This window comes from Oryctolagus cuniculus, chromosome 1 (genome assembly GCF_964237555.1).
Source record: "Oryctolagus cuniculus chromosome 1, mOryCun1.1, whole genome shotgun sequence".
Lineage (NCBI taxonomy): Eukaryota > Metazoa > Chordata > Mammalia > Lagomorpha > Leporidae > Oryctolagus > Oryctolagus cuniculus.
This window is the reverse complement of record NC_091432.1, coordinates 228,770,209-228,796,904: the sequence shown is the minus strand read 5'-3', so window position 1 is coordinate 228,796,904 and position 26,696 is coordinate 228,770,209. Positions and strand designations below refer to the sequence as shown.

Below are 26,696 nucleotides of genomic sequence, written 5' to 3'. Positions count from 1 at the left end.
GAGGGCACGCGGGCGCATGCGCGCGGCGGCCCAGCCCCGCGCGCAGCCACTTCCGGCGCGCCGGGGGACGTGCGGTTCCGGGTCGCTGCTCCGGCTCCGCGGCTGGCGGTGGGGGCTGGTGACGCTGGTCGGCGCTCGCGAGAGGCCCCGGAGGCGGTGCTCTGCCGGGTGCCCACAGAGCGGCAGGTGCGCGACCCGAAGCTCCGGGGATTGGAGCCGCCCCTCGCCCCCATTCTCCCGGTGTCCTCGGTCTGTCCCCAAGCGCCCCGGACGGGGTTGCCCGAGACCCTAGGCGGGGGGCGGTACCTGGGGACTGGGAGGGCGAGGATGGGGGCGGAGGCGGGCTGCCCCGGCCTGGGGGGCTGGCGCCTCGGGTCCTGAGATTCCTCCCTGCGCGACCTTGGACACGTCCCTCCTCGCCAGTGGGCTTCAGTTTCCCTGCTTCCAGATGAGAGAGACGTCGGCTGCTAGCCCTGGCAGTGGGAGCACCGGCGGGGCTGGCGGGGGCTGAGGGAGTGGGCTCCCAACTGCCTGGCAGCGCCCTGCCCGCCATCCTGGGCGTCAGCATCTTCTTTCTTTTAAAAAAAAAATTTTTTTTTTAAACCTAACTTTGCCGTCCTTCCTCTCAGCGACTGTCTTAGGCGTCCGTGACCAGACAGCCCAGGGTCTGGCCAGGTAAACAGTGTGTGAGGGCCAGAATCAGCTGAGAGCTAAGCCGGCTCTGGAAAACCGGAACTCGCGTTGCAGTTTGGCTCAGGGCTGCCTAGAAGTGAATTTAGACACTGACTGCGTTGAGCGACTCCAGCTCTAGGGAGATTCCAGACTGTAGGAGACCAGCGTGAGCGAGGGGAGCCCGCCTGGAGTCGGGCAGTGACAGGTTTTCCCTCCCCGACTTAATTCTTCCCTTGCACTCATCTCCCACCACCGCCCCCCAAGATTCTGGCTTTGTACTTGAAACATACCCAACGTGTTTCATCTTGGTCTTCGTGAGAGCTTTGACCTGCCGGCCGTCTTAACCGGGTGAGTAAGGACATTGCAGGGAGAGCTTCCGATGAACTGTAGGGGTTTCACAGGTGATCCCAGGCGGTAAGAGTCATTTGTAGGTCTTAGAGCAGAGCTTGAACAGCGTCCACAGGCCGTGGAAAGTTAAGGCTGGACCCAGAACAGCCATGCTTCAGACCGTGTTGGAAGGAAAAGGTGCTTGGATATCATGTGAAACACTGAGAAGGAAAACTGTGATTTGAGGTCATTTTTTCAGACTCAAACCACACATTTCCAGGAACAGTTTAAGAATGATCATAGTAGAATCTTCTGGCTTGCTTGGTTTTTTTTTTTTTAAGTGATGAGCTTTCTGCAGACCACAGGGAACATAAAATGTTACATCTTTTCCTCTTACTGAGTTACATATGTTTTCTGCCTTCATCTTAAAAAAAACACACACACACACACACACGCTAGTTAAGCTTATTATTACAGGAAGGATTCAGAAGCGTTCAGTCATGCTTATATGATGTTAGTGTTTGACCTGGGAACTTTTACTAAATGTGTCATATGCCATAGCCACTATGGTCTAATTAAGAAGAACAAAAGTAGGGCCTGTGAGTCAGAGTTCGGTGCCCAGATCCCAGCCCTGCCGCTTAGCCACACAGTCTTTGATAGGTTGCTTCACCTTGAGGCTGGATTTCCTCATCTGTGTGTCCATATAGAAAGCAGCCAGGGCCTTTTAAAGGTTTAGTAATTATGTTCTGTTACCTTTACGTGTAAGTTATGAAACTTCATTTTGAAACCTAAAGCTTAAGGCAGGGGATCTTTCCAGTGTTATCTTACAGATATCGCTTCCATCTAGTTTATAGATACTATGTTGCCATAAGCCCTTGGCCCACATTTATGTGGGAAGGCAGCTAGCTGGGATGTCTGAAACTTTTTAGGCACCTGTGTCTGGACCCTGGCCACTGACCTAAGGACTACTGCAGTGAGGCAGGAACCGGCCGCGGTGCAGGGAAGCCACACAGCAGCAATGTTCGCAAAGCTGAAGAAGAAGATTGCAGAAGAGAGTGCTGGCGCTCAGAGGCCTGGAGGTGCCGCTAGGATTCCACGGTCCGTGAGCAAGGAGTCGGTCGCCTCCATGGGCGCTGACTCAGGAGACGACTTTGTGAGTATCTTCTTTAGTTTTTAATAATATTTGGTGCAGACTCAATTTTTTAAGAAAAATAATATTCCAGGGATTCCTTTTTTTTTTTTTTTAAGATTTTATTTATTTGAAAGAGTTAAAGAGCAAAGTAGAGCCAGAGAGAGAGAGAGAGAGAGAGAGGGAGGTCTTTCATCCACTGGTTCACTCCCCAAATGACCACAATGGCCAGAGCTGAGCTGATCCGAAGCCAGGAGCTTCTTCTGGGTCTCCCATGCGCGTACAGGGGTCCAAGGACTTGGGCCGTCCTCTGCTGCTTTCCCAGGCCCTAGCTGGATTGGGAGTGGAGCAGCCGGGACTCGAACCAACACCCATATAGGATGCTGGCGCTGCAGGCTGCGGCTTTAGCCCGCTGTGCCACAGCACCTGCCCCGGGATTCCTTTTTATACGTACTTTAAAATTGCATGATTATTTCATATCTTTTGTAGTTTGTAGTTGCACAAGACCCCTGCACATCTTCTTCCTACTCTGAGATGCCTTTTTGCTAATGTTTGGTTGTTATTGTTAAAATGCTCTATTGTTTTTCCTTATCTTTTATGAGTTCCTTTCCGTATTATCTACATTGCCTATATAGTATTTTTCCACCTATATACCTCATGTATCTTCCTTTACATTTATCCGTCAAAATGTTGGGGCCTGTTTTATCTGCAGACACAGATACTTTATGTCATTGTTGCCTGACTAGTCTGGATTGTGGTATGGGTTAGTCAGAACGTGCTGTTTTTTGGGGAAAATTGATGGGAACATGCACCCATGACTACATTATCTTCTTTGTAAAATATCATTGTTTGGTAAGATTTCAGAAAATGAGATTACTGCTATATTAGGGAAATGTTATACTGAAGATTTCAAATGTATCTTTGACATATAGCAGGGTCCTCAAGTTAGATGACTTTTTTTAAAAAAAGATTGATTGATTGATTTGAAAGAGTTACACAGAAGAGAGGAGAGGTAGAGAGAGAGAGAAAGAGAGGTCAGCCATCCGATGGTTCACTCCCCAGATGGCAACAGTTGGAGCTGGGCCAATCTGAACCCAGGAGCCGGGAGCTTCTTCTGGGTCTCCCAAGTGGGTGCAGGGGCCCAAGGACTTGGGCCATCTTCTACTGCTTTCCCAGGCCACAGCAGAGAGCTGGATCGGAAGAGGAGCAGCTGGGTCTTGAACCGGCACCCATATGGGATGCCAGCACTTCAGGCCAGGGTGTTAACCTGCTGCGCCACAGCGCCAGCCCCAAGTTAGATGACTTTTTGGCGCCAGCACACCGGGTTCTAGTCCCGGTCAGGGCGTCGGATTCTGTCCCAGTTGCCCCTCTTCCAGGCCAGCTCTCTGCTGTGGCCAGGGAGTGCAGTGGAGGATGGCCCAAGTGCTTGGGCCCTGCACCCGCATGGGAGACCGGGAGAAGCACCTGGCTCCTGGCTCCTGCCATCGGATCAGCACGGTGTGCCGGCTGCAGCGCGCCAGCCGCGGCAGCCATTGGAGGGTGAACCAATGACAAAAGGAAGACCTTTCTCTCTGTCTCTTGCTCTCTCACTGTCCACTCTGGCTGTCAAAAAAAAAAAAAAAAAGTAATTTATAATACTTTCTATATACAAAAGAATATATGTAAGGAATCTATAGAGTCAGAGCACACATCCAGCGAAGTAACATTATTGTTACTGTTGAAGCTGTGCACCCTTCTTCCACCTTTCCTCTCCCCCATCTACCCCGTAGGTGACTGTTGTTCTAAACTTTGTATGTATTATTCAAAAAGTTTATGGAAAACATGTGTTATGAAAAAACATGCATGGGTTTCAAAACTTTTTGCAATAAAGTTAGCTTAGCTTCTTTCCATTAACTTTTTGAAGTTCCTCATAAATGGCTATTTATTATTTACAGTAAACATTATTTGAACCTTAATATTGCATCATTATCTATAGTTTATTTATGAGGTAAGCTTTGAAGTTTACCTCATAAATGTGTTGTTTTAGTACTGCTTTTGAATTTTATAAAAAGTTATATCTTGCCATAATCTTCTTGGACTTTTTTTTTTTTTTAACTCAACATGTTTCCAGAATGTATCTGTATTACGTGAAGCTGTGATTCATTTATTTTTACTGCAGTATAAGATTTCAGCATTTGAAGTGAACACAGTTCATCTCTGTCTTCTCCCAGTGATAGACATTTGAGTGGTTTCCATGACCCAATAAGTCATCTTCCTCCTTTCTTCTGAATCCCGGGTCAGATAACGTGGCAGAAGCTATTAGGTTAATTGGAGCGGAGCAATAAGGATTACCAGATCTAGATTATCACTGGCTCCTCCCTTTAACAGATACTGTGCGTGCACCTGTGTTCCCCAGGCTGCAGGATACAGTGTCAGTGCTGTGGCGGGGAGCCTGCTTCGTCTTCCTGTTGACATGCTAAATGACGAGCCTCATCTAGAATGTATTCCAGATCCAGGGAGTGACCTGAATTCAGGGACTACTTTGCTTTGAGGCTTCTCGGGTGGTCTCTTTGAACTGAATGTGTATGCTGTTTCATCCTTACTCCCTGTGTCTAGAACTTACATCCAGCTGCATATATTACACAAATAGATGCCTTCCTGCGGCTCCTCAGATTCTGAGCTCCAACTCCAGGTGTGTGTCTTCCTCCTCCAAGGCACCAGCTAGGAATCTCGGTTGCATTTTAGATTCTTCCTCTCCTTTTACTCGCTGGTGTCCAGTCAGTCAGCAAGTGTCTTGGCTTCCGTTTTCCGGGGTCTCTTAAACTTGCCTCTCCACTCCGCTCTACTGGTACGTTTACGTTCACTGGTGCTTCCATTTTATTTCAGGCTGCTTTTCTTTCTTGGACAAACATAGCAACTTATCTGGGCTCCCTGCCTCCAATAACTCTCCAAAGTGATTTTTTTAAAGATTTTATTTATTAATCGTAAGAGAGTTACACAGAGAAAAGTGAGGCAGAGAGAGAGAGAGAGAGAGGTCTTCTATCCGCTGGTTCACTTCCAAACTGGCCACAACGGCCAGAACTGCACCGATCTGAAGCCAGGAGCAAGGAGCTTCTTCTGGGTCTCCCAAGTGGGTGAAGGGGCCCAAGGACTTAGGCCATCTTCCACTGCTTTCCCGGGCCACAGCAGAGAGCTGGATCAGAAGAGGAGCAGCCGGGACTAGAACTGGCGCCTATATGGGATGCCAGCACTTCAGGCCAAGGTGTCAACCTACTGCACCACAGCACCGGCCCCCAAAGTGATCTTTTAAAAGTAGATTTGTTGGCTGGCGCCACGGCTCACTTGGCTAATCCTCCGCCTGCGGCGCTGGCACCCCGGGTTCTAGTCCCGGTTGGGGCACCGGATTCTGTCCCAGTTGCTTCTCTTCCAGTCCAGCTCTCTACTGTGGCCCGGGAATGCAGTGGAGGATGGCCCAAGTGCTTGGGCCCTGCACCCACATGGGAGACCAAGAGGAAACACCTGGCTCCTGGCTTTGGATCAGCGTGGTGCGCCGGCCACAGCGCACCGGCTGCAGCGGCCATTGGGGGGTGAACCAACAGAAAAGGGAGACCTCTCTGTCTCTCTCTCTCCCACTCCATTCTGCCTGTCAAAAAAATAATAAAAAAAAATTTAAAAGTAGATTTGTTCTTATCTTTCCAGTGCTTGCCTCAGTGGCTTCCCCATCATCTTTGGGATAAAATGAAAATTCATTTTATAGTGCAATAGTGAGCTGTCAGGATGTTGTCACAGGCCACATGCCCAGCCTCATCTCACTCCACTTTTCTACCCTGTGCTTCAGCCAGATTGACTTTATTGTACTTCCTGGAGGACACATTCATTTGTGTCTGAAAATGTTTGCATATACTGTTCCTCTCTGATAAGTGCCTCTCTCTCTCTCTCTCTCTCTCTCTCTCTCTCTCATTCCTGCATTCCTTCTGATAAACTCGTATGCATCCTTCAAGACTCAGCTCACATGTGACTTGCAGAAAGCCCCGTTAATCCAGAGTGCCCCTCTCACAGTCCCTTACCCCTTACCCCTCCAGGCTGAGTTTGGGGCCTTGTCTCTGGCTCACCTCTGTAATAGCACCAATTAGACTGCAGTATTCCTTGTTTGTCTCTCTCACTAACCAGGAGCCTTAGGAAAAGTAATAGAGGGTAACCAGCAGATAGAAAATCAAGTTCTCTTTCCCTCTTTCTCTATGACTCTCTGCCTTTCAAATAAATAAAATAAACCTAAAAAGAAAATTGACAGAGGCCAGAGCTGTGGCATAGCGGGTAAAGCTGCTGCCTACAGTGCCGGCATCCCATATGGGTGCTGGTTCTTGTTCCAGCTGCTCCACTTCCAATCCAGCTCTCTGCTATGGCCTGGGAAAGCAGTAGAAGATGGCCTAAGTCCTTGGGCCCCTATACCCGCTTGGGAGACCTGGAAGATATTCCTGGCTCCTGGCTTCAGATTGGCCCAGCTCTGGCTGTTGTGGCCATTTGGGAAGTGAACCAGTGGATGGAAGACTTCTCTCTCTCTCTCTCTCTCTGCCTTTGCCTCTGCCTCTCTGTAACTCTGCCTTTCAAATAAATAAGTCTTTAAAAAAAAAAAAAAGTGACAGGGAGAGACAGAGAAACAGATCTTCCACCCACTGACTTAATCCCCAAATGGCCACAATGGCCAAGGTTGGGCCAGACCAAACCCAGGAGCCTGCAGCTTCATCTGGGTGGCAGGGACCCAAGTACTTGTGCCATTTTTACTGCTTTCCTAGGTGTGGCAGCAGGAATTTGGATTGGAAGTGGAGCAACTGGGACTCGAGCCAGTGCTCCAGGTATGGGAATGCTGGCATTGCAGGCAGCAGCTTGTACCACTGTGCCACAGTGCTAGCCCAAGTTCCTTCACTTCTCTATGCCTTAGTTTCCACATCTGTAAAATCAGAAACAGAACTCTGGCTATCTTTATGTAAGTATGTGTGTCAGGGATGCCCATGCCGGGTTCCGTCTTTCACTAGGAGGACTCCCAGGACTCAAGGTTTTAGTCAGTGATACCATGCACTACAATGAAAGGAAGAAAAGTATAGTCAGCCCAAGGAGAAGCTCGTGGGCAAAGCTTGGAGTAAAGCAGACCCAGGCTTCCCAGAGTCCTCTTGTGGTGGGATTACGTCAGGCACTCCCGAGTCCCTCAGCAGCAACTTGTAACCACGCTTGTAAAACGTTGTCTACCATGAGGCAACATTAAGCTCATTGGAGACTTGGTGTCCAGGGTTTTCACTGGATGCTGGTCATGTTCACAGCAGCTCTAAATCTATCAAAAGTCCAGACTCCAGAGGGAAAGCAGGTATTCAGCATGAATCACAGTTTTGCAGTTTAGGCACAGCCACGCATTTGACGCTCCCCCTCTTCGTGGAGGAACGACACAGGACCCTGCGCTGTTCTTTTGTCTGCTCGGCCCTTCCTGGGTTTGCTGCTGGTTCTTCCCGGGTTGGCTACCGACCCTTCCACCTCCGTGGAAGGGCGGTTCCCCCTGCCACTTTCCCCACTTCCGCGGGGGAGCGGCACACCGCCGGCCGGCTCTCTCGGGGGCTGCACAGGTTCCTTCAGATAGATGTTCCTGGTGCATGTTGTCTCTCTCCTCCTTTATAGTCCTCTTCCGCCAATCCCAACTCTGCTACCCACATGCCGAGTACGCTGCTCTCCTCCAATCAGGAGCAGGATCAGCTCCTGCAGGTCATCACTCAAGTTGGCGAGAGGCAGCTGCGTAGAAGTTGTTACTCCCTTCTCAGCGCCATATTGTGGGAGAGCAGATGCATAGAATAAGTCTTAATTCCAGTAACAGTCTAGTCCGAGTTGCTCCCTACACGCATTCATATCAGCAATGGTGAGAATCCTTCCAAAATCCAAGTTCCCAGATGGCAGCCAACAGCCAAACCTGCGAGCAGTCTTAGTCCTGTGATGATAATTCTCTTCTGCATTGTGCCTGGCTCTTAGCATTTCATCAGTAGTTGCTGCTGCTGCTTATTTAGGGAGAGACTGTTTCATCGCTATTCCTAGTCCTTAGCTGAGACCTAGGGTATCTCGCCAACCATAATAATTGTTTTTTTTTTTTTTCAAAGATTTATGTATTTATTTGTTTGAAAGTTGGAGTTATACAGAGAGAAAAGGAGAGGCAGAGAGAGACAGAGAGAGGTCTTCCATCACTGGTTCACTTCCCAGTTGGCTGCAACGGTCGGAGCTGTGCTGATCTGAAGAGAGGAGCTTCCTCCAGGTTTTCCTTTGTAGGTGCAGGGGCCCAAGGACTTGGGCCATCTTCTACTGCTTTCCCAGGCCATAGCAGAGAGCTGGATCAGAAGTGGAGTGGCCGGGACTTGTACCGGCGCCCATATGGGATGCCTGCACTGCAGGTGGCGGCTTTACCTGCTATGCTACTGCCAGCCCTAACCATAATTATTGTAACAGCTTCTTTTTATATATATATATGATTTTATTTATTTATTTGAGAGGTAGAATTACAGACAGTGAAAGGGAGAGACAGAGAGGTCTTCCCTCCATTAGTTCACTTCCTAAATGGCCACAATGGCCGGAGCTGCGCCGATCCGAAGCCAGGAGCCAGATGCTTCTTCCCAGTCTCCCATGTGAGTGCAGGGGCCTAAGCACTTGAGCCATCCTCTACTGCTTTCCCAGGCCACAACAGAGAGCTGGATCGGAAGAGGAGCAGCCAGGACTAGAACCAGAGCCCATATGGGATGCCAGCAGTGCAGGCGGCAGCTTTACCTGCTATGCTACAGCACCGGCCCTAACCATAATGATTGTAACAGCTTTTTAAAATACATATATATGAGATTTTATTTATATATGACTTTATATATGATTTTGTTTATTTATTTATTTAAGAGGTAGAGTTACAGACAGTGAGAGGGAGAGACAGAGACAGAGAGAAAGGTCTTCCCTCCGTTAGTTCATTCCCCAAATGGCCGCAACAGCCGGAGCTGTGCCGGTCTGAAGCCAGGAGCCAGGTGCTTCTTCCCAGTTTCCCACATGAGTACAGGGGCCCTAGCACATGGGCCATCCTCTGCTGCTTTCCCAGGCCGCAGCAGAGAGCTGGATTGTAAGAAGAGCAGCTGGAACTGGAACCCAGTACCCATATGGGATGCTGGCGCTGCAGGCAGAGGGTTAACCTACTGTGCCACGGGCTGTAACAGCTTCTTAAGATACTAGTATTACATTCTGAATGTTTGTGTCTTCCCAAAATTTGTATGTTGAAACTTAATCACCAATGTGATGGTTACATCATGACGGAGGAGCCCCCATGAATGATATTTGTGCCCTTATAAAAGAGGCCTCACAGAACTGCTTTCCCCTATCTACCATGCAAAGACACAGGTAGCAGCTGTCTACCAGGGACAATCTGTCAGCACCTTGTTCTTAGGCTTGTCAAACTGCAAAGGTGTTTTGTTTATAAGCCATCTATTTTCTGGCTTTTTGTTATAGCAATCCAGATGGATTAGACAACTAGTAATAGCTGAGAGTTTTCAAAAAGTTCTTAAAAAATGCGTATTATGTGGCCGGTGCCGCGGCTCACTAGGTTAATCCTCCGCCTTGCGGCGCCGGCACACTGGGTTCTAGTCCTGGTTGGGGCGCTGGATTCTGTCCCAGTTGCTCCTCTTCCAGTCCAGCTCTCTACTGTGGCCCGGGAATGCAGTGGAGGATGGCCCAAGTACTTGGGCCCTGTACCCCATGGGAGACCAGGATAAGCACCTGGCTCCTGCCATCGGATCAGCTCTGTGCACCGGCCGCGGCGGCCATTGGAGGGTGAACCAACGGCAAAGGAAGACCTTTCTCTCTGTCTCTCTCTCTCTCACTGTCCACTCTGCCTGTCAAAAAAATAAAAAAAAAGAAAATGCGTATTATGAAAAAGTTACACATGGGCACAGGCATTGTGGTTCAGTGTTAATCTGCTGCTTGGAATGTGTGCATCTTGTTTCGGGAGTGCCAGCTCAAGTCCCAGCTCCTCTGCTTCTGATGTAGCATTCTGTTAATGCATACCCTGGGAGGCAGCAGATGATGGCGCAAGTGCGTGGGTCCCTGCACCCTCATGGGAGACCAGGAAGAAGCACCTGGCTCCTGGCTTCAGATTGGCGCAGCTCCAGCCGTTGCGGCCATTTGGGGAGTGAACCAACGGAAGGAAGACCTCTCTCTCTGTCTCTCTCTCACTGTCTGTAACTCTACCTGTCAAATAAATAAATGAAAATCTTAAAAAAAAAAAAAAGACTAGCTCTAGTAAAATGCATGAAGTTTGTATACCTTCAGTAAAAGGTTTTCAAAAAAGACTGCGTCTAGTATTATATTTACAATAATGGTATTGTGGCTATGAAGAAAAATGTCCTTATGTTTTAGTAATGCTTAACAAAGAGAATTTGAAAAGTCATGATATCTGTTACTTTAAACTACTTAAGCAAAAAAACTGGTGAAACAAATATGGAAAAATACAGTAATTGTTAAAGTAGATGGAGAAAGTTGTTTTTTTAAAAAAAGATTTATTTATTTATTTGAGAGGTAGAATTACAGACAGTGAGATGGAGAAACAGAAAGGTCTTCCATCTATTGGTTCACTCCCCAATGGCCGCAAGGGTCGGAGCTGTGCTGATCCAAAGCCAGGAGCCAGGTGCTTCTTCCCAGTCTCCCATGTGGATGCAGGGGCCCAATCTTCCACTGCTCTCACAGGCCACAGTAGAGAGCTAGATTGGAAGAGGAGCAGCCAGAACTAGAACCGGCGCCCATAGGGGATGCCAGCGCCACAGGCGGAGGATTAATCTGCGCCACAGCACCAGCCCCAAGGAAATTCTTTAAACTATACTCCCTACTTTTCTATATTTTGAAAATTTTTGTAGTTACAGATTTTTTTTAAGTCATTTATTGGGACCAGCACTGTGGCACAGCAAATTAAACTGTGGTCTTCAGTGCTGGCTTCTCTAATGGACACTGGTTCGAGACCCAGCTGCCCTACTTCTGATTCAGGCCACCCCCCCCCCCGCTTTTTTTTTTTAAAGATTTATTTGTATATTTGAAAGGTGAAGTTACAGAGAGAGACAGGGACAAAGCGAGAGAGAAGTCTTCTGTCCACTGGTCCCCAAATGGTCTCAACAGCTGGAGCTGGGCTGGTCCGAAGCCAGGAGCCAGGAGCCAGGAACTTCTTCTGGGTCTCCCACGTAGGGGCAGGGTCCCAAGTACTTGGGTCATCTTCTGCTTTCCTAGGCACATTAGCAGGGAGCTAGATTGGAAGTCAAGCAACCTGAAATTGGTGCCCATATGGGATACCAGCATTGCAGACAGTGACTTAACCCACCACTCCACACCACCGGCCCCTGCACCTCCCTTCCAGTGCACCTGGGAAGGCAGCAGAAGATGGCCTAAGTACCTGGGCACTTACCACCCCTGTGGGAGACACAAAAGAAGCTCTTGACTCCTGGCTTCGGCCTGGCCCAGCCCTGGTTATTGTGGTCAGTTGAGGAGTGAACCAGCAGATGGAAGATTCTGTCTGTCCTCTCTCTTTAACTCTTTCAAATAAATAAATCTTTAAATAGAAGTTGCTTATTACTAATCACCAGCACTACTCAAAGTAATAGTAGTATCCATAACTTTTAGGATAATCTGGATTATTGGGGAATATAGATGTCTTTTAATATATTGATTTTTCTGAATGTATATAACCTGTGTAAGTCTGCATTTTAAAGCACTGATTTTCACTTTTATGTTTTATTGATGAGGATTCTGAATCTTTATCTGTGTCAGTGATGGATTCTCAGTCATAGGACTGCCTTTGATCCTTTGTTAAAGAACTCCCTCCCTATCTTTTCCCCAAGATTCTACCTTTGGAAAGATAAATGATTTTCTTTTTTATTATTCCAAATTTTTTAAAGATTTATTTATTTATTTGAAAGAGTTACAGAGAGGAGAGGCAGAGAGAGAGAGAGAGAGAGAGAGAGAGAGAGAGAGGTCTTCCATCTGCTGGTTTACTCCCCAGATGGCCACAATGACTGGAGCTGCACCGATCTGAAGCCAGGATCCAGGAGCCTCTTCCGGGTCTCCCACACGGGTGCTGGGGCTCAAGGACTTCCACTGCTTTTCCAGGCCATAGCAAAGAGTGGAGCAGCCAGGAGTCGAACTGGTGCCCATATAGGATGCCGGCACTGCAGGAGGCAGCTTTACTCAATACACCACAGCACCCACCCCTATTATTGCAAATTTTTAAAATACTGTATATTTACCTAATGTAATCATAGTGGATTTATCTCCTGTCATTTATTCCAGTGGTGCACACATGTGAACACATATAACCTCTCATCTCTCCTTCCCGTTACAGAGGGAGGTAGTGTTTCTTCCACTTTGGATGGAGAAGCTAGGGCCCAGTTAAGGAGCTTTTCAGTGACCACTAGTAGTAAAGTGTAATGGAACCTAAAGCAGCGTTGGAGCCTTGTGGCTTAGTGGTGCAGGCTCACACTGCTGGACGTGTGTGAACATAACCTCTGCTGTGTCTATCTCAACAGGCTTCTGACGGTAGCAGTTCTAGAGAAGATCTCTCGTCCCAGCTTTTGAGAAGGAATGAACAGATACGGAAATTGGAAGCCAGACTTTCTGGTATGTCTAAGAACACAAAATGCAAACAGTAGTGCACTCGCCTTGCCTGACCCACTCCCCTATAAAGTAGCCAGTTAGAATCACTTCATAGTTATTTTAAACTATCATTTTGATCTTACTAAAAAGCAGTTTGCCCCTCGTTGTTCCCTTCTTGTAGTGTGTTGAATAGTATATGTACAAAACTGAGTTCGAAAGTTTATTTTTAAAAAATAATTTTTCTGCTCCTGAGGTTTCTAACCATGGATAAAGGTATTCAAAGTAAATATAGAATAGATTTGACCGTCTTCCACAGTTAGCACACCTGGGTCTCAGTGGACAAGGGTGGGGAATAGGATTCAGAGAGAATGGCAAACAGCTGTTGGCTCCATCAGCACCAGAAAGAGCTTTGCACTGTATTGTCACTAGCTGCGCTTCAAGGCACATGTGCAAATGCTGTTCTGGGTCTTTGGGCCACTTATTTATTTATTTATTTATTTATTTTTTATTTGAGAGGTAGAGTTACAGACAGTGAGAGGGAGAGACAGACAGGTCTTCCTTCCGTTGGTTCACTCACCAGATAGCTGCAACTGCTGGAGCTGGGCAGATCCGAAAACAGGAGCTTCTTCCTGGTCTTCCAAGCGGGTACAGGGGCTCAAGGACTTGGGCCATCCTCTACTGCTTTCCCAGGCCATAGCAGAGAGCTGGATCGGAAGTGGAGCAGCCAGGACTAGAACCGGCACCCATATGGGATGCCGGTGCCACAGTGGGAGGATTAACCTGCTGTGCCACGGTGCTGGCCCCTGGGCCACTTCTGACACTTGTTTAAAAGCTATAATTCGCATTACCTGTTTTGTGTGCAGTTTAGAATTTACACAGCTCCCATTATTTCCTTGGCCAGAGTAGGGCATGTTCATGATTAAACGGTGAATTCTTATTTTTGTTTCTGCCAGTGGAGACATTTTGGAAGTTTCATCCTGTGAAGTGGTCTGTGATTTTCGTGTCTCTTTTTGTCCGTTGGCTTTATGCCCCTTTTACTGCAGTAAAATCAGTAGACTAAAGTCCACCAAATGTATGTGAAAATTTGTGTAACTATCAAAAGTCCATCACATAGTTCACAAGTACATGGTAATCATTTTATCTTCAGTATGGCTATATAAGGCATAGATAGGTTAAGGTCACATAAGTAATAAGTAGTAGAGCTGGAATCCATACTCAAAAATGCTTGATGCTAGAGTTCATGCTGGTTCGTACTCAGTAACCATGTTGTGACTCCTGTTAGAAAGTACAATAGCAACAGAGGTGAAATAACCTTGTATTTGCTTGATGTTGGTAAGGTAATTAGGAAATAAGCCATACCTCCCTAATACGAAAGGAAGAAAAGCTGGGCTTGATTTGTGTTAGAGAAGGGACAAGGAAGGGAAGTGACATTCATTTATTCATGTATTTAATTTAGTTTTGGGGTGGAAAGAACTTTATTAGATTTGACTTCCAGCCTTGGCCATGAAGGTGCTGCCCACCCCAGCCCTGCATCACGGGGTGCCCAGCCCCCCTCCTCGTTGTCTTCCACATTGAGCCCCAGGATGTTGCAGATCTGGCTGAGAACTGACATTTATTGAGCCCACTTAGGTGCTGGCAACTCTGCCTCAGGCTTAGTGAGAATAATGAGCACTATGGGGTTTTTTTTGTTTGTTTGTTTGTTTGTTTTAAGATTTGTTTATTTGAAAGGCAGAGATACAGAGAGAGAAGGAGAGAGAGGGAGAGAGAGATCTTCCATCTGCTGCTTCACTCCTCAAATGGCCTTAATGGCCGAGGTGGGCCAAGACGGAGCCAGCAGCCAGGAGCCTCTTCCTGGTCTCCCACATGGATGCAGAGGCTGAAACCCTTGGGCCATCCTCTGCTGCATTCCCAGGTGCACTAGCAGGGAGTTGGATCAGAAGTGAAGCAGCCAGGACTCAAAACAGTGCCCATATGGGATGCTGACACTGCAGGCAGAGGCTTAACCTTCTATGCCACCGTGCCACTGTGTGCTCTTAAAGCATTTGAACTGTGTAAAATATTATCTAATGCATCCATTGAGGTAGGTATGATTAATATCATTTAATATATGAAGAAACTAATACTTAGATTGATAATTTGCTTACAGTCCCTGCTATGGACTGACAATGCTGTAATTTGAACTACTCTACTTTTCCCTATACCATGCTGTCTTTGGCCACCCAGGAAATTAATTCTGACTTTCAGTTTTAATATAGCATAGGTGAGTCAGTTCCTGTGTAGAAAGGGATCTCACCTTTCTAGGGAAGTCAGTACTTTTACTGGAAAGACAGTACGATGCTAACATGCTGGCTAGTGCTTTGACCACTGTTACAGGTGCAGACGACAGGCAAGCTGTGCAATGGGTTACCTTTGATCTGTGCTACTGCTAGGGCTACAACGGAGAGTGAACACTGAGATTTGAAGTTACATAATGAAATAATGCTGTGTTTGCCACAACAAGGTATTTTTGAGAACCAGTACATGCCTAATTCATGTACTCTATGGAGGCTGAACAGATTTGCCTGTCTGTGTTCACCATTTCACCATGGATACTTTGTATTATACCTGTTTACCTGTGTTCATTGTTAATGGGAGGCTGTCTACCTAGCTTTCCTTAACAGGAATGGTTTTCAGATCGAGAAAATCATCTTCATTTTCACTCATTTTTGTGTTTAATTAACCTCCTTTCCTGATGTTTGTCCATTCCTGGTATGTGCATCACCTCACCCAAGACTATGCTGAACAGGTCCGAAACTTGCAGAAGATAAAAGAGAAGCTTGAGATTGCATTAGAAAAACATCAGGATTGTACGTATTTTTCTCCTGCTTTTTCAATCTTTTCAGGGTTTAGTTTTTTTAAATGAAGCAATAGTATATTGTGAAGTTTGTCTTTCATCAGAGCTCATATCTTTGTTTTATAAGGAGTGTACTTCTTATTCAGATTAATATAACATTTGTCTGATACTTACAAGTATACGGCTTATATTTATGTCTTATGGGTATGCTTCTTGGGAAGAGATCAGTATGTGTGCCAGCTTGTCTGTGTCCAGTTGACCCATTTATTGGCTACATGAAGTTTTAGTAAAATCTAGCATCTGGCCCTTGGCTCTAGATCAGGAGATGGATTTTTTTTTTTTTTTTTTTTGCCAGGCAGAGTTAGAGAGAAAGAGACAGAGAGAAAGGTCTTCCTTTTCCATTGGTTCACCCCACAAATGGCCGCTACGGCCGGCGCGCTGCACCGATCTGAAGCCAGGAGCCAGGTGCTTCCTCCTGGTCTCCCATGCAGGTGCATGGCCCAAGCACTTGGGCCATCCTCCACTGCCTTCCCAGGCCACAGCAGAGAGCTGGACTGGAAGAGGAGCACCCAGGACAGAATCTGGTGCCCCAACCAGGACTAGAACCCAGGGTGCTGGCGCCACAGGCAGAGGATTAGCCCAGTGAGCCACGGCACCAGCCAGGAGATGGATTCTAACCACAGCTTCATTGCTGCGGGGTTGAGTAACTGGGGAACATACCTGTCATCTCTTCCCCAGTAATACAACAGAGATTTTGTCCCTGACTCTCGTGTTCTTCTTTAAGTACTGTTGAAGAAATAAGCTAATGGAACTATAAAGTTAATGGATGTTTTTTGTTGTTAATATAATATGTACTAAATTTTTTGAAGGAAAATAAAGATTTTTTTGTTTAGCTTTGTTCTGATTTTTGCTTTTGTTTTTTTCTGATAAACAAGTAGTAGCTGTGATTGGAAACAACATTAGTGTTTTCTGGCAACTTACCCAGCTCAGTATTCTATCACTGTACCATTTAAAAAGTTACCTTGTTGAATCTCCTTCTATGAATACACTTGAATATTACAAAAAACAAAAACAACAAGGAAACAAACAAACCAAAGTGATCTATTACCAAGGCCAAAAGATTCTTCTAGAAAGTCAAGATGGATCAGACTTTCCTGTTGTCATAATCCACTCATGCAATCCTGGCCTTTTTTCACTTGATGACAGTTGTAATCACATGAGCTTTCTGTCATGCTCTTTCTGAAGTATTTCCATGTCTCAAATAGAGCTTCTTTGTTAACAGCTTCCATGCGGAAATTTCAAGAGCAGAATGAGACATTCCAAGCCAACAGAGCCAAAATGGCAGAAGGACTGGCTTTGGCATTAGCCAGAAAGGACCAGGTATTTTATATTTGACAATGCCCAAGAATGATGGAAAGATATTGCTTACTTACATGATTTTAAAAATTGTGACATAACCTGGTAGAAAATATTTACAACTTTCCTAAGTTCTTTAAGATTTCATATGATCTTGTAAACTTATGAAAATGTACAGTGTAATCACGGAATAGATCCAGAATGTGAGTATCGTCCTTTGCATCTGTGTAGCTTTGTAATGTGTCCATAATCCGTGATCTGATGGTGAGTCCCCAAATAAGGAGAAAGTCTCTGCCCTTTAAAAACCTTTCTCAGAGCCCCAACCCAAAACACTTGCTTTTTGTACTGGCAAAGTTATTGTCGAGCTAGTCATAATCCATAATGCACATGTTCTTCTAACCTCTGTTCCCAAGTGTCTTCAACCCTAGCCAGATGACAGAGGGAACTCCCATAATGTAAACAGGACCATCCATTGAAGATGCCAAATGTGTGATAAAAAAGGGAAATAATACTATTACTCGCTATTAAAATAATTATGAAGCATATTTTACTCAAGATAACAAATGGCATTTTAAATTTGAGATAAGCATCACTATATTGTAATAATCCTGACTTATAAGACTGGGTCAGTTTATTATATTTTATTTAAGAAAATATATAATTTATTTCAGCTACAGTAGGTAGAGTGGTTGGCTGGCTGGGTTTACAGTGCATATTCATCCCCTAGGGCCATTACTAGCCAGAAAAAACATCACTCAGCATACTCAGTGAATAACTATAGTATGGGTGTATGTAAATGAAGAAAGCTAAAATTGGTGGGTTCTGATTCTAGGCAAGCAGGACATGACTTTTTGTATCAGTGGTTACTCCTCTCCCTATTTTGTGAATCAGGCATAATTCCTTTTCCTTTGTGTTATATAAGATGGCATAAAACACATATTTAAAATCAAAATGAGAAGGAAAATGATTATCAGGAACTACTGAACATCCTCAATCCTCCCCTTTTAATAAATTAATTTTTTTTTGACAGGCAGAGTGGACAGTGTGAGAGAGAGACAGAGAGAAAGGTCTTCCTTTGCCGTTGGTTCACCCTCCAATGGCCGCCACGCTGTAGCCGGCACACCGCGCTGATCCGAAGGCAGGAGCCAGGTGCTTCTCCTGGTCTCCCATGGGGTGCAGGGCCCAAGCACTTGGGCCATCCTCCACTGCACTCCCTGGCCACAGCAGAGAGCTGGCCTGGAAGAGGGGCAACCGGGAATCCGGCGCCCTGACCGGGACTAGAACCCGCTGTGCGGGCGCCGCAAGGCGGAGGATTAGCCTAGTGAGCCGCGGTGCCGGCCAAATTAATTTTTAAACATAATTTGCAGTGACCCAGCTCAGCTGGTCCCAGCCATCCACTCCCAAGAAATCATAACGCCATGCATGAGAAAACTTGTAAGAGTAAGCTGAAAAGCTGCCTAAGAACAGCAGATACAGTTTGTTTCATTGCTCTACTTAGTGACAATCTGTAAATATATTTATGTTGCAGAATTTTATAGAAAATTCCTTTTCTTCTTTTGAAACTCTTGGCCTTCTTAATATTAAGTCAAGTTCCTGATTTTTTTTAATTTGCTTTTTTGTTTGTTTGGGTTGGTTGTTTTTTGAGGGCAGTGGGGTTTTATTTTCTGAATATGTTGGTATAACAGATAATCTTCCCTGGAAACTATACTTTTTGTTGTTTTGTTTTAGGAATGGTTAGAAAAGATGGACCACCTCGAAAAGGTTAGTTTGTGTTTATGTTCGTGTCTTCACTGGTGCTGGTCTCATCTCTGGAGCTTGGAGAGTGTTTTCTTTGGTAACCAGCGTACTAATGGTGACAGCGCAGACTTGAAGAGCTGGATCTCCTCCTTGCCCCTGCTGTGGGACTCTCCACCCTTTGCTTTTCTCTGTGTCCCTGAATACTGGTACAGGGTTAAGGACACAAAGGACTAAGTGGAAGAAGAATGTGATGGGGAGGTTTATTCCCCCCACCTCTGTCCACCGTCTGGTTCATTGCATCCCATGGCCAAAAGTCACAGCTTCATTTGAACCTTTGCTGGGCATAGTTTTTCTCCCTGCGTTTCTTGTAACCTTTTTGTCCATTTGCCCCGTTATGCCCAGCTCTTACCAGCACATTGTTTCTTTTGACCTTTCTTCCTCAGCCTGCAGCTCTGATAAGTCCCTTTGTTAAACCAGCCCCAGGATACCTAATGTGACCTGCTGTTTCCTGCTGGGGCTGTGACTGACCCCGGGATAACGTTAGCAGTGGAAAGGAGGGCATTCCTCAAGATCAGCACCGAGCAGCTGGCCACAGACGAAGAAAAGTGCTTATTCTAGTTGCAGAGCTTGTGTGATATGACACTGTAGGGGCCTTAAGTAAAATATCCCTGGCTCCAGGATTTGAACAGAACATAAAATTTCAAACCTACAATTGGAAAAAAATTTAACTTTAAGCATTAGAGTCCATTCTCTTAGCTTGAATTATGTGCTCCTAATTGATTTCTTGTTTTCTCTGAGTACTCCTAAATTAATCCTCATGGAAGGAAAATTATTTTAGATTGATATATTCAGTTCCAAACTATATTTACTGTCTATTGAATAGATGAATTTTATAGTTGTTGCGTTCTTTTTTTAAAGATTTATTTATTTATTTGAAGTCAGAGTTACACAGAGAGAGAAGGAGAAGCAGAGAGAGAGAGAGAGAGCTCTTCCATCCACTGGTTCACTCCCCACTTGGCTGCAACGGCCAGGAGCCAGAAGCTTCCTCCAGGTCTCCCACGTGGGTGTAGGGGCACAAGGACTTAGGCCATCCTCTACTGCTTTCTCAGGCCATAGCAGAGAGCTGCCTGCTACCACCCCATGAGTTGTTGCATTCTTTTGATAAAACATCAAGTTAAGCCAACTTTATTTATTATATATTATATTATATTATATATATTATTATATTCTTTAGTTATTTATTTTTTTGACAGGCAGAGTTAGACAGTGAAAGAGAGAGAGAGACAGAGAGAAAGGTCTTCCTTTTTCCGCTGGTTCACCCTCCAAGTGGCCGCTACGGCCGGCGCGTTGCGACTGGTGCACTGCAACTGGCGCGCTGTGCTGATCCGAAGCCAGGAACCAGGTGCTTCCTCCTGGTCTCCCATGCAGTTGCAGGGCCTAAGGACCTGGGTCATCCTCCACTGCACTCCCTGACCACAGCAGAGAGCTGGACTGGAAGAGGGGCAACCGGGACAGAATCTGGTGCCCCAACTGGGACTAGAACCTAGGATGCCGGCACCGCAGGTGGAGGATTAGCCTCTTGAGCTGCGGCGCTGGCCATGCCAACGATTTTCTTTGTCTGTTCTGTAGAAATGTGATTATCATTATCAAAATGCTCTATAATGTTTTTTAATAAGGAAAGGATTACAAAATACTCAAGTCCCAAAGAAATGTGTGCTTAGGGAAAAAATCCTCTAACATATCTGTTAGTGCTGGTGTTAAATATAGACAGAGATTAATTCAGAGATTTTTTTTTTTTTTTTTTTTTTTTTTTTTTTAAAGAAACTCTTAAGATTATGTTAGGGTTGGGCCTGCCAGAGGTTAAGATGCTGATTACAATACCTTCATCCCACATCAGAGTGCCTGGCTTCAATGGTCAGCTTCAGCCCCTGACTCCAGCTCCTTGCTAATGCAGACACCGGGAAGCAGCGTGATGGCTCAAATATTGGGTCCCTGCAACCCATGTGGGAGATATGGATTGAGTTCCCATCTCCCAGCTTAGACAGAGACAGAGACAGAGACAGACAGACAGACAGAGAGAAATCTTCCATCTCCTGCCTCACTTTCAAATGGCTGCAATGGCTGGGTCTAGGCGAGGCTGAAGCCAGGAGCTTCTTCCAGCCTCCCACATGGATGCAGGGGCTCAAGCACTTGGGCTACCTTCTGCTGCTTTCCTGGGTGCATTAACGAGTTGGATCGGAAGTGGAGCAGCTGGGATTGCATGCCCCAGCACGCAATGCCAGCATCCCATATGAACACCAGTTCCAGTCCCAGCTGCTCCACTTTTGATCCAGCTCCTTGATGGTTGCCTGGGAAAGCAGTGGAGGATGGCCCAGGTCTTTTGCCACCTGTACCCACGTGGGAGACCCAGAAAATGTTCCTGGCTCCTGGCTTCGGATTGGCTCAGCTCCAGCCTATCTGGCTGTTTAGGGAGTGAACCGGTGGATGGAAGACCTCTCTCTTTCTTTGTCTCTACTTCTCTCTATAGCTCTTTCAAGTAAATAAAATAAATCTTTTTTTAAAAAAAAAAAGCTATCATTAAGTAAATTGTAACTCACATTAGATATGTCTGATTTTTTTAACTTGCTAACTGAATTCAGTTCTACTTAAAAACGTTTGTCAGCACTGGAGGAGGGATTCTGTGTAGCTCCAGTTATTGATGTTTTCAGCCCATTTAATCTAAGACTAGACATGTAAAATGTGTGTCTGAAATTGCTAAGCAGACTTAAGAACTTTAAAGTTTTAAATAATTGCTGCTGTTGTTTTTCTTATGAATAATTATCACTTAAAACATCTTTATAAAAGGATTCTTTATGTTTGTATGTATTAAAAGGGTGGCAGAGAGACAGGACAGATCTTCTGTCCACTGATTTCACTCTCCAAATGCCCACATTGGTTGGGGCTGGGCCGGAGCAAAATTTGGGTGCTGAGCACTCAGTCCAGTTATCCCATGTGGGTGGCAGGAACCCAGCTGCTTGAGCCATCACTACTTGCCTTCCAAGGTTTGCATTAGCAGGGAGCTGGAGTTATGTGCCACAGCCAGGTATCAAACTCAGGAGCTCTGATGTGGACCTGAATGTATCAACCACAAGGCCAAATGCCCACACTAACTGCTGATTCCTAGTGGTTTAATTGCCTGAGTTGATGTCCTTTTCTTCCAAATAGGAAAAAAGGCTTCTGACAGCTCAGTTACAGGAAGTGAAGAACCAGAGTTTGAATCTGTTCCAAAGAAGAGATGAGATGGATGAATTAAAGGGGTTCCAGCAGCAGGAAATAAGTAAAGTAAAGCACATGGTATGTTTACATTTTTGTTTCATAAGCCAAACATAAAGACATGATTATTTACTCTTGTTTGTTAATTATTACTCCCTAATTTCTAATAAACGTACCCCAGTAGTCACTGATACTAGTCATATGTGTGTTTTTAATTTATTAAAATGAGAAAATTCTGTTTGAAATGTATTTCCTTCCCTCCCCTCCCCCCCACCCATGAGACAGGGTGAATACAGAAGCTCAGGTCTCTCTTCCTCTTTTTTTTTAAAAAAGGTTTATTGATTTATTTGAAAGGCAGAGTTGCAGAGAGAGTGAGATCTTCCATCTGCTGGTTCACTCCCCAAATGGCCACAACGGCCAGAGCTGGGGTGATCTGAAGCCAGGAGCCAGGAGCTTCTTCCGAGTCTCCCATGTGGGTGCAGGGACCCAAGCAGTTGGGCCATTTTCCACTGCTTTCCCAGGCACATTAGCAGGGAACTGGACTGGAAATGGAGCAGCCAGGACTTGAACTGGCACCCATATGACATGACGGCCCTGCAGGTAATGGCTTTACCCGCTAAGCCACAGCACCAGACCCTCCGTTTCTTAAGTGCTGGGTAATAAGCCCCTTTTTAAACCCACAAAAATGCTTGAAATGTTTGGCTGTTCATTCATTCAAATTTATTTTAATCATTACTCAGTTAACAATCTTTAGTCCTTCTTCCCTCCCTCCCTCCCTCCTTCCCTTCCTCCCTTCCCCTTCCTTCCTTCCTTCCTTCCTTCCTTCCTTCCTTCCTTCCTTCCTTCCTTCCTTCCTTCCTTCCTTCCTTCCTTCTTCCTTTCTTTCCCTTTCTTTCCCTTTCTTTCCCTTTCTTTCTTTCCCTTTCTTTCTTTCCCTTTCTTTCCTTCTTCCTCTCTCCCTCCCTTCTTCCCCTCTCCTCCCCCTCCCTCCCTCCCTCCCTTCCTTCCTTCTTTTCATTTACTTATTTGAAAGAGTTACAGAGAAGGAGACACAGAGAGACAGAAATCTTCCATCTACTGGTTTATTCCCCAAATGGCCACAATGGCTGGGGCTAGGCCAAGCCAAAGCGAGGCGCTAGGAGCTTCATCTGGGTCTCCCACGTGGGTGCAGGGGCCCAAAGACTTGGGCCATCCTCCACTGTCTTTTCAGACCATCAGCAGGGGAGCTAGATTGGAAGCAGAGCAGCTGGGACTCAATTCAGCACCCACACAGGATGCCCACCCTGCAGGCAGAGGCTTTATCTGCTATTACACAACACTGGCCCCTTGGATTATTTTGTAGTGTTTCTTTCTTAGCCCCTTGGATTATTTTGTAGTGTTTCTTTCTTAGCAGTAGCCTAGTGAAACTGTTTGTTTTTGTGTCAGCTTTTAACAAAAGAAGAAAGTCTGGGGAAAATGGAGCAAGAGTTGGAGGCACGAACCAGAGAACTTACTCGCACCCAGGAAGAGTTGATGACTTCCCATAAGATGTCATCAGACTTAAGCCAGAAGCTGGAAGAATTGCAGAGACACTACTCAACGCTGGAAGAGCAGAGGTTCTTGCTTGGTCTGTGGGGCGCTTGGGAAGAGGTGTTAGTGTAGCTTTGGCCGTAGCCCACCCACCTTTCCCCATTGCTCGCAGCAACACTTGCTGATCTCAGTGCTGGCAAAGGCGTCTGGACTTGTCAAACAGTTTCAGGATCCCCCACCCTGACCCTCACCCTCTCTGCCCTTCACCTGCCCCGGCTCAGAACCATTCCAACCCTACTGAGCAAGTCAGTAACGTTTTAGTTTTAACTTGCTGAGTGAGCAAAGACAGATCAGTTTTCTTGCTTAAACCTGGGTGGACTTTTTATCTTTGGACTTCTGCTGCAGAGAGAGCCAAGAAGTGTTTTTCATTTATAACCTTCCTGTGGCTGATAATGTTTGCAGTCCTGACATACAAGGAATCATCTGTATTTTCCTGTGGAAGTGTGTCATAGATGAGATAGCCAAATTTGTTCATTGTCTGCTTTCTTTCAATGAAGAGATCATGTGACAGCTTCAAAAGCAGGTGCAGAAAATAAGATCACAGCCCTGGAACAAAAGGAACAAGAGCTCCAAGCATTCATTCAGCAGCTTTCCATTGATTTGCAAAAGGTAAGTGAAGTACAGAGAGTAGACCTGGGTTCCCAGAAGTCCATGAATGTGGTCAAAACAAAATCTCACAAACTTCATCCTCAAGGTAATTGCTGAGAGTATGTTTCTCATGGAACCCACATTGCCCTACTTCTGCAGCCAGATTACACTCAGAAGGAAATGGCCACACAGCTGAACAAGGGTTGCATAACAGACATCAGCATTGTTCTAACAGATTGTTAAAGCACTCCATTTGGCCTACTCAGATATGTCTTTAAAGTACCACATGATGGAACTTAAACAGGAGAAAACATAAGTCATGGTTGATGTGGCCAGAGTTGCACCTTTGACACATTTGGCTCTAGTCCATTTTGTTCCAGAGCACATAATCAGGTGCTATCATTCTCATTTGTTTTTTCATCTGATTGACATCTCTTGTCCTTCTGCTCTAGGCATGTGCTGAGTTCTGAGAATATAGAGAGTGATATAGTAGTATTGAGTATAAATGGTATTTCTTGGTGACATGCTACGTACTGGCATTTTGAGCAGAATAGTTTATATTTTGTGATTATCCCTTGATTGCAAAGCATTTAGCTTTCCTGGATGCTGGGTTCTCAATGCCAGCAGCATCGTTTATTCATTGAAAATCTAATCCTTCCCATCACCCTTCTCTTGAGAAGTGCTAATCTCAAGTGAAGCAAGTTAACCGCATGATTACAGTGCAATAATTTTTGTGCAAATAGAAGTATAAGTACCCCTTCCAGCTAAGTATTGTCATACTTCCAGGTACCTAAAAAGGAACCAAGACAGGTTATATTCCTTGTCTTACCTGAAAACTCATGCTTGTTCTACTGCAGTTTGTCACTTCACAGTACGGAATACCCAGTAAAATAGTTTTGTATGAATGAATGACTGTATACAAGGCTCCTACCCTCAGTGAACTTAAAATCTGGACACATACAGTTATTTTCCCTCAAAGACATACAGTTTTATTACAGAACACAAACCACCAGTAAACACAAGAAAAAAATCCACAAATAGCAAATTCCAAATAAGGGAACTAGATTTTTCACATGCAAAAAGTATGCCATCGAGGGCGTGCCTTTCTAGCCCATGGGTGGGAGAAATCTTCCTGGACGAACTGGACAGGTCATGAATGGGTGGGACAGTAGAAGGCAGAAGGATACAGAATCCGTTTGAATAGTGAAGGGTGAGGACAGACACACAACTTTGAGATGTGGAGAACCCTTTGATAACAGTGGGAACCATCGTCCTTGTTACAATCAGAAAAAAAGAGGCTCAGGGAAATCCAGACTAGTCACAGTAATGCCCCTCATTCATTCTAAGGATCTTAATTGAGGAATCCTGTGTGCTAGGCTAGGTGTTAGAAATGCTATGCTGAGCAAAACAGACACCGCCCTTGAATTTGTGGTGCGTGTGGCCTATAGAGGAAGTCAGACATTAGTCAGCAATCACATAAATATGTAATTATTGTGGGGAATGCTCTGAGGGAAACTGCAAGGTGCTGTGGTATCCTATTACAGGGTCTCAGATGCCATCTGGTCTTAGAGTCACCAAACACTTGTCTTGAGGAAGTAACACCTGGTGTACTGCTGAGGCCAGAGAGGAAGGGGTGACAGGAGAGGGTTACAAGCAGGGCACGGCATGAACCAAAGCCATCAGGCAAATGAAAGGAGTAGCACATTCAAGGAGCTAGAAGGAAGCCAGAACAATGATACACAGAATGAGGGAGAGAAGTGGGTTTCTTGGCTTGTTAGGAGTTAGGAAGCTTTTGCAGTTGTCCGACTGTAACATGATGGTAGCTTTGACAAAGAGCGTTGGTGAATATAACAGTGATGAGGAGGTAACTAAGAAATTTTGAAAAGTCTGGTGAACTTGCTAATGTAATAGTCTTGGGGCCCCTAAGAGAACTGAGGTAGCAGGTGATTCTGGGTTTCTGGTGTGAACAGCAGGTGGCTGCCTGCATCTGTCGTGGGCTCCAGGAGCACTGTATCACAGGCAGTTTTAGTGTGAAGAACTGAAATTTGGACTTAGGGTTTTTCTTTCTTGTCCTTGTTAGTATTGAGTAGATAAATAATATTTATAAAATACATGGTAGAAATTACAGTAAGATAAGAACTTCTATAAGGATCTATAATTTTCTCCATAAACATTTATATATTGTTAAATTTATTCCTAGGTGCTTTTTTAAAAAAAATTATTTATTTATTTCAAAGACAGGGTTACAGAAAGAGATAGATAGAGAGAGAGAGAGAGGTCTTCCATCCGCTGGTTCACTCCCCAAATGGCCACAACGGCCAGAGCTGAGCCGATTTGGAGCCAGGAGCTTCTTCTGGGTCTCACGCATGGATGCAGGGGCCCAAGGACTTGGGCCATCTGCTGCTGCTTCCCAAGTGCATTAGCGGGGAGCTGGATTGGAAGTGGAAGAGCCAGACTTAAACTCATGCCCATATGGGATGCCAGCACTGTAGGCTTAGGCTTTAATGCACTACACCACAACGTCTGCCCACTTTTTTTTTTTTAGAGCCTGTAAATTATGTAACTTTTAAAATTGCTTTTTGTATTTGTCTTGGCATATAGAAATGCTATTAGTTTAACATA

General features: G+C 45.5%; 1 protein-coding gene across 11 annotated transcripts in view; it reads left to right on the top strand.

Annotated features, from left to right (window-relative positions):
• The first annotated feature begins 49 nt into the window (after nucleotides 1-49).
• Nucleotides 50-26,696, top strand: part of GOLGA1 (golgin A1) — a 68,386-nt gene continuing 41,739 nt past the window's right edge. For 3 of the 11 annotated variants that reach the window (XR_519568.4, XM_017350068.3, XM_070056810.1), the window contains exons 1-9: nucleotides 261-1,020; nucleotides 1,929-2,152; nucleotides 12,673-12,763; nucleotides 15,511-15,585; nucleotides 16,855-16,952; nucleotides 18,657-18,689; nucleotides 21,870-21,998; nucleotides 23,343-23,512; nucleotides 23,984-24,095. Coding sequence is in view for 10 of the 11 variants with exons in the window: in XM_017350068.3 (XP_017205557.1) it covers nucleotides 2,018-2,152; nucleotides 12,673-12,763; nucleotides 15,511-15,585; nucleotides 16,855-16,952; nucleotides 18,657-18,689; nucleotides 21,870-21,998; nucleotides 23,343-23,512; nucleotides 23,984-24,095 (843 nt within the window). In the remaining variant the exon portion in view is untranslated. The other 8 variants (XM_070056802.1, XM_008273322.4, XM_070056808.1 and 5 more) reach the window with 6 other exon arrangements.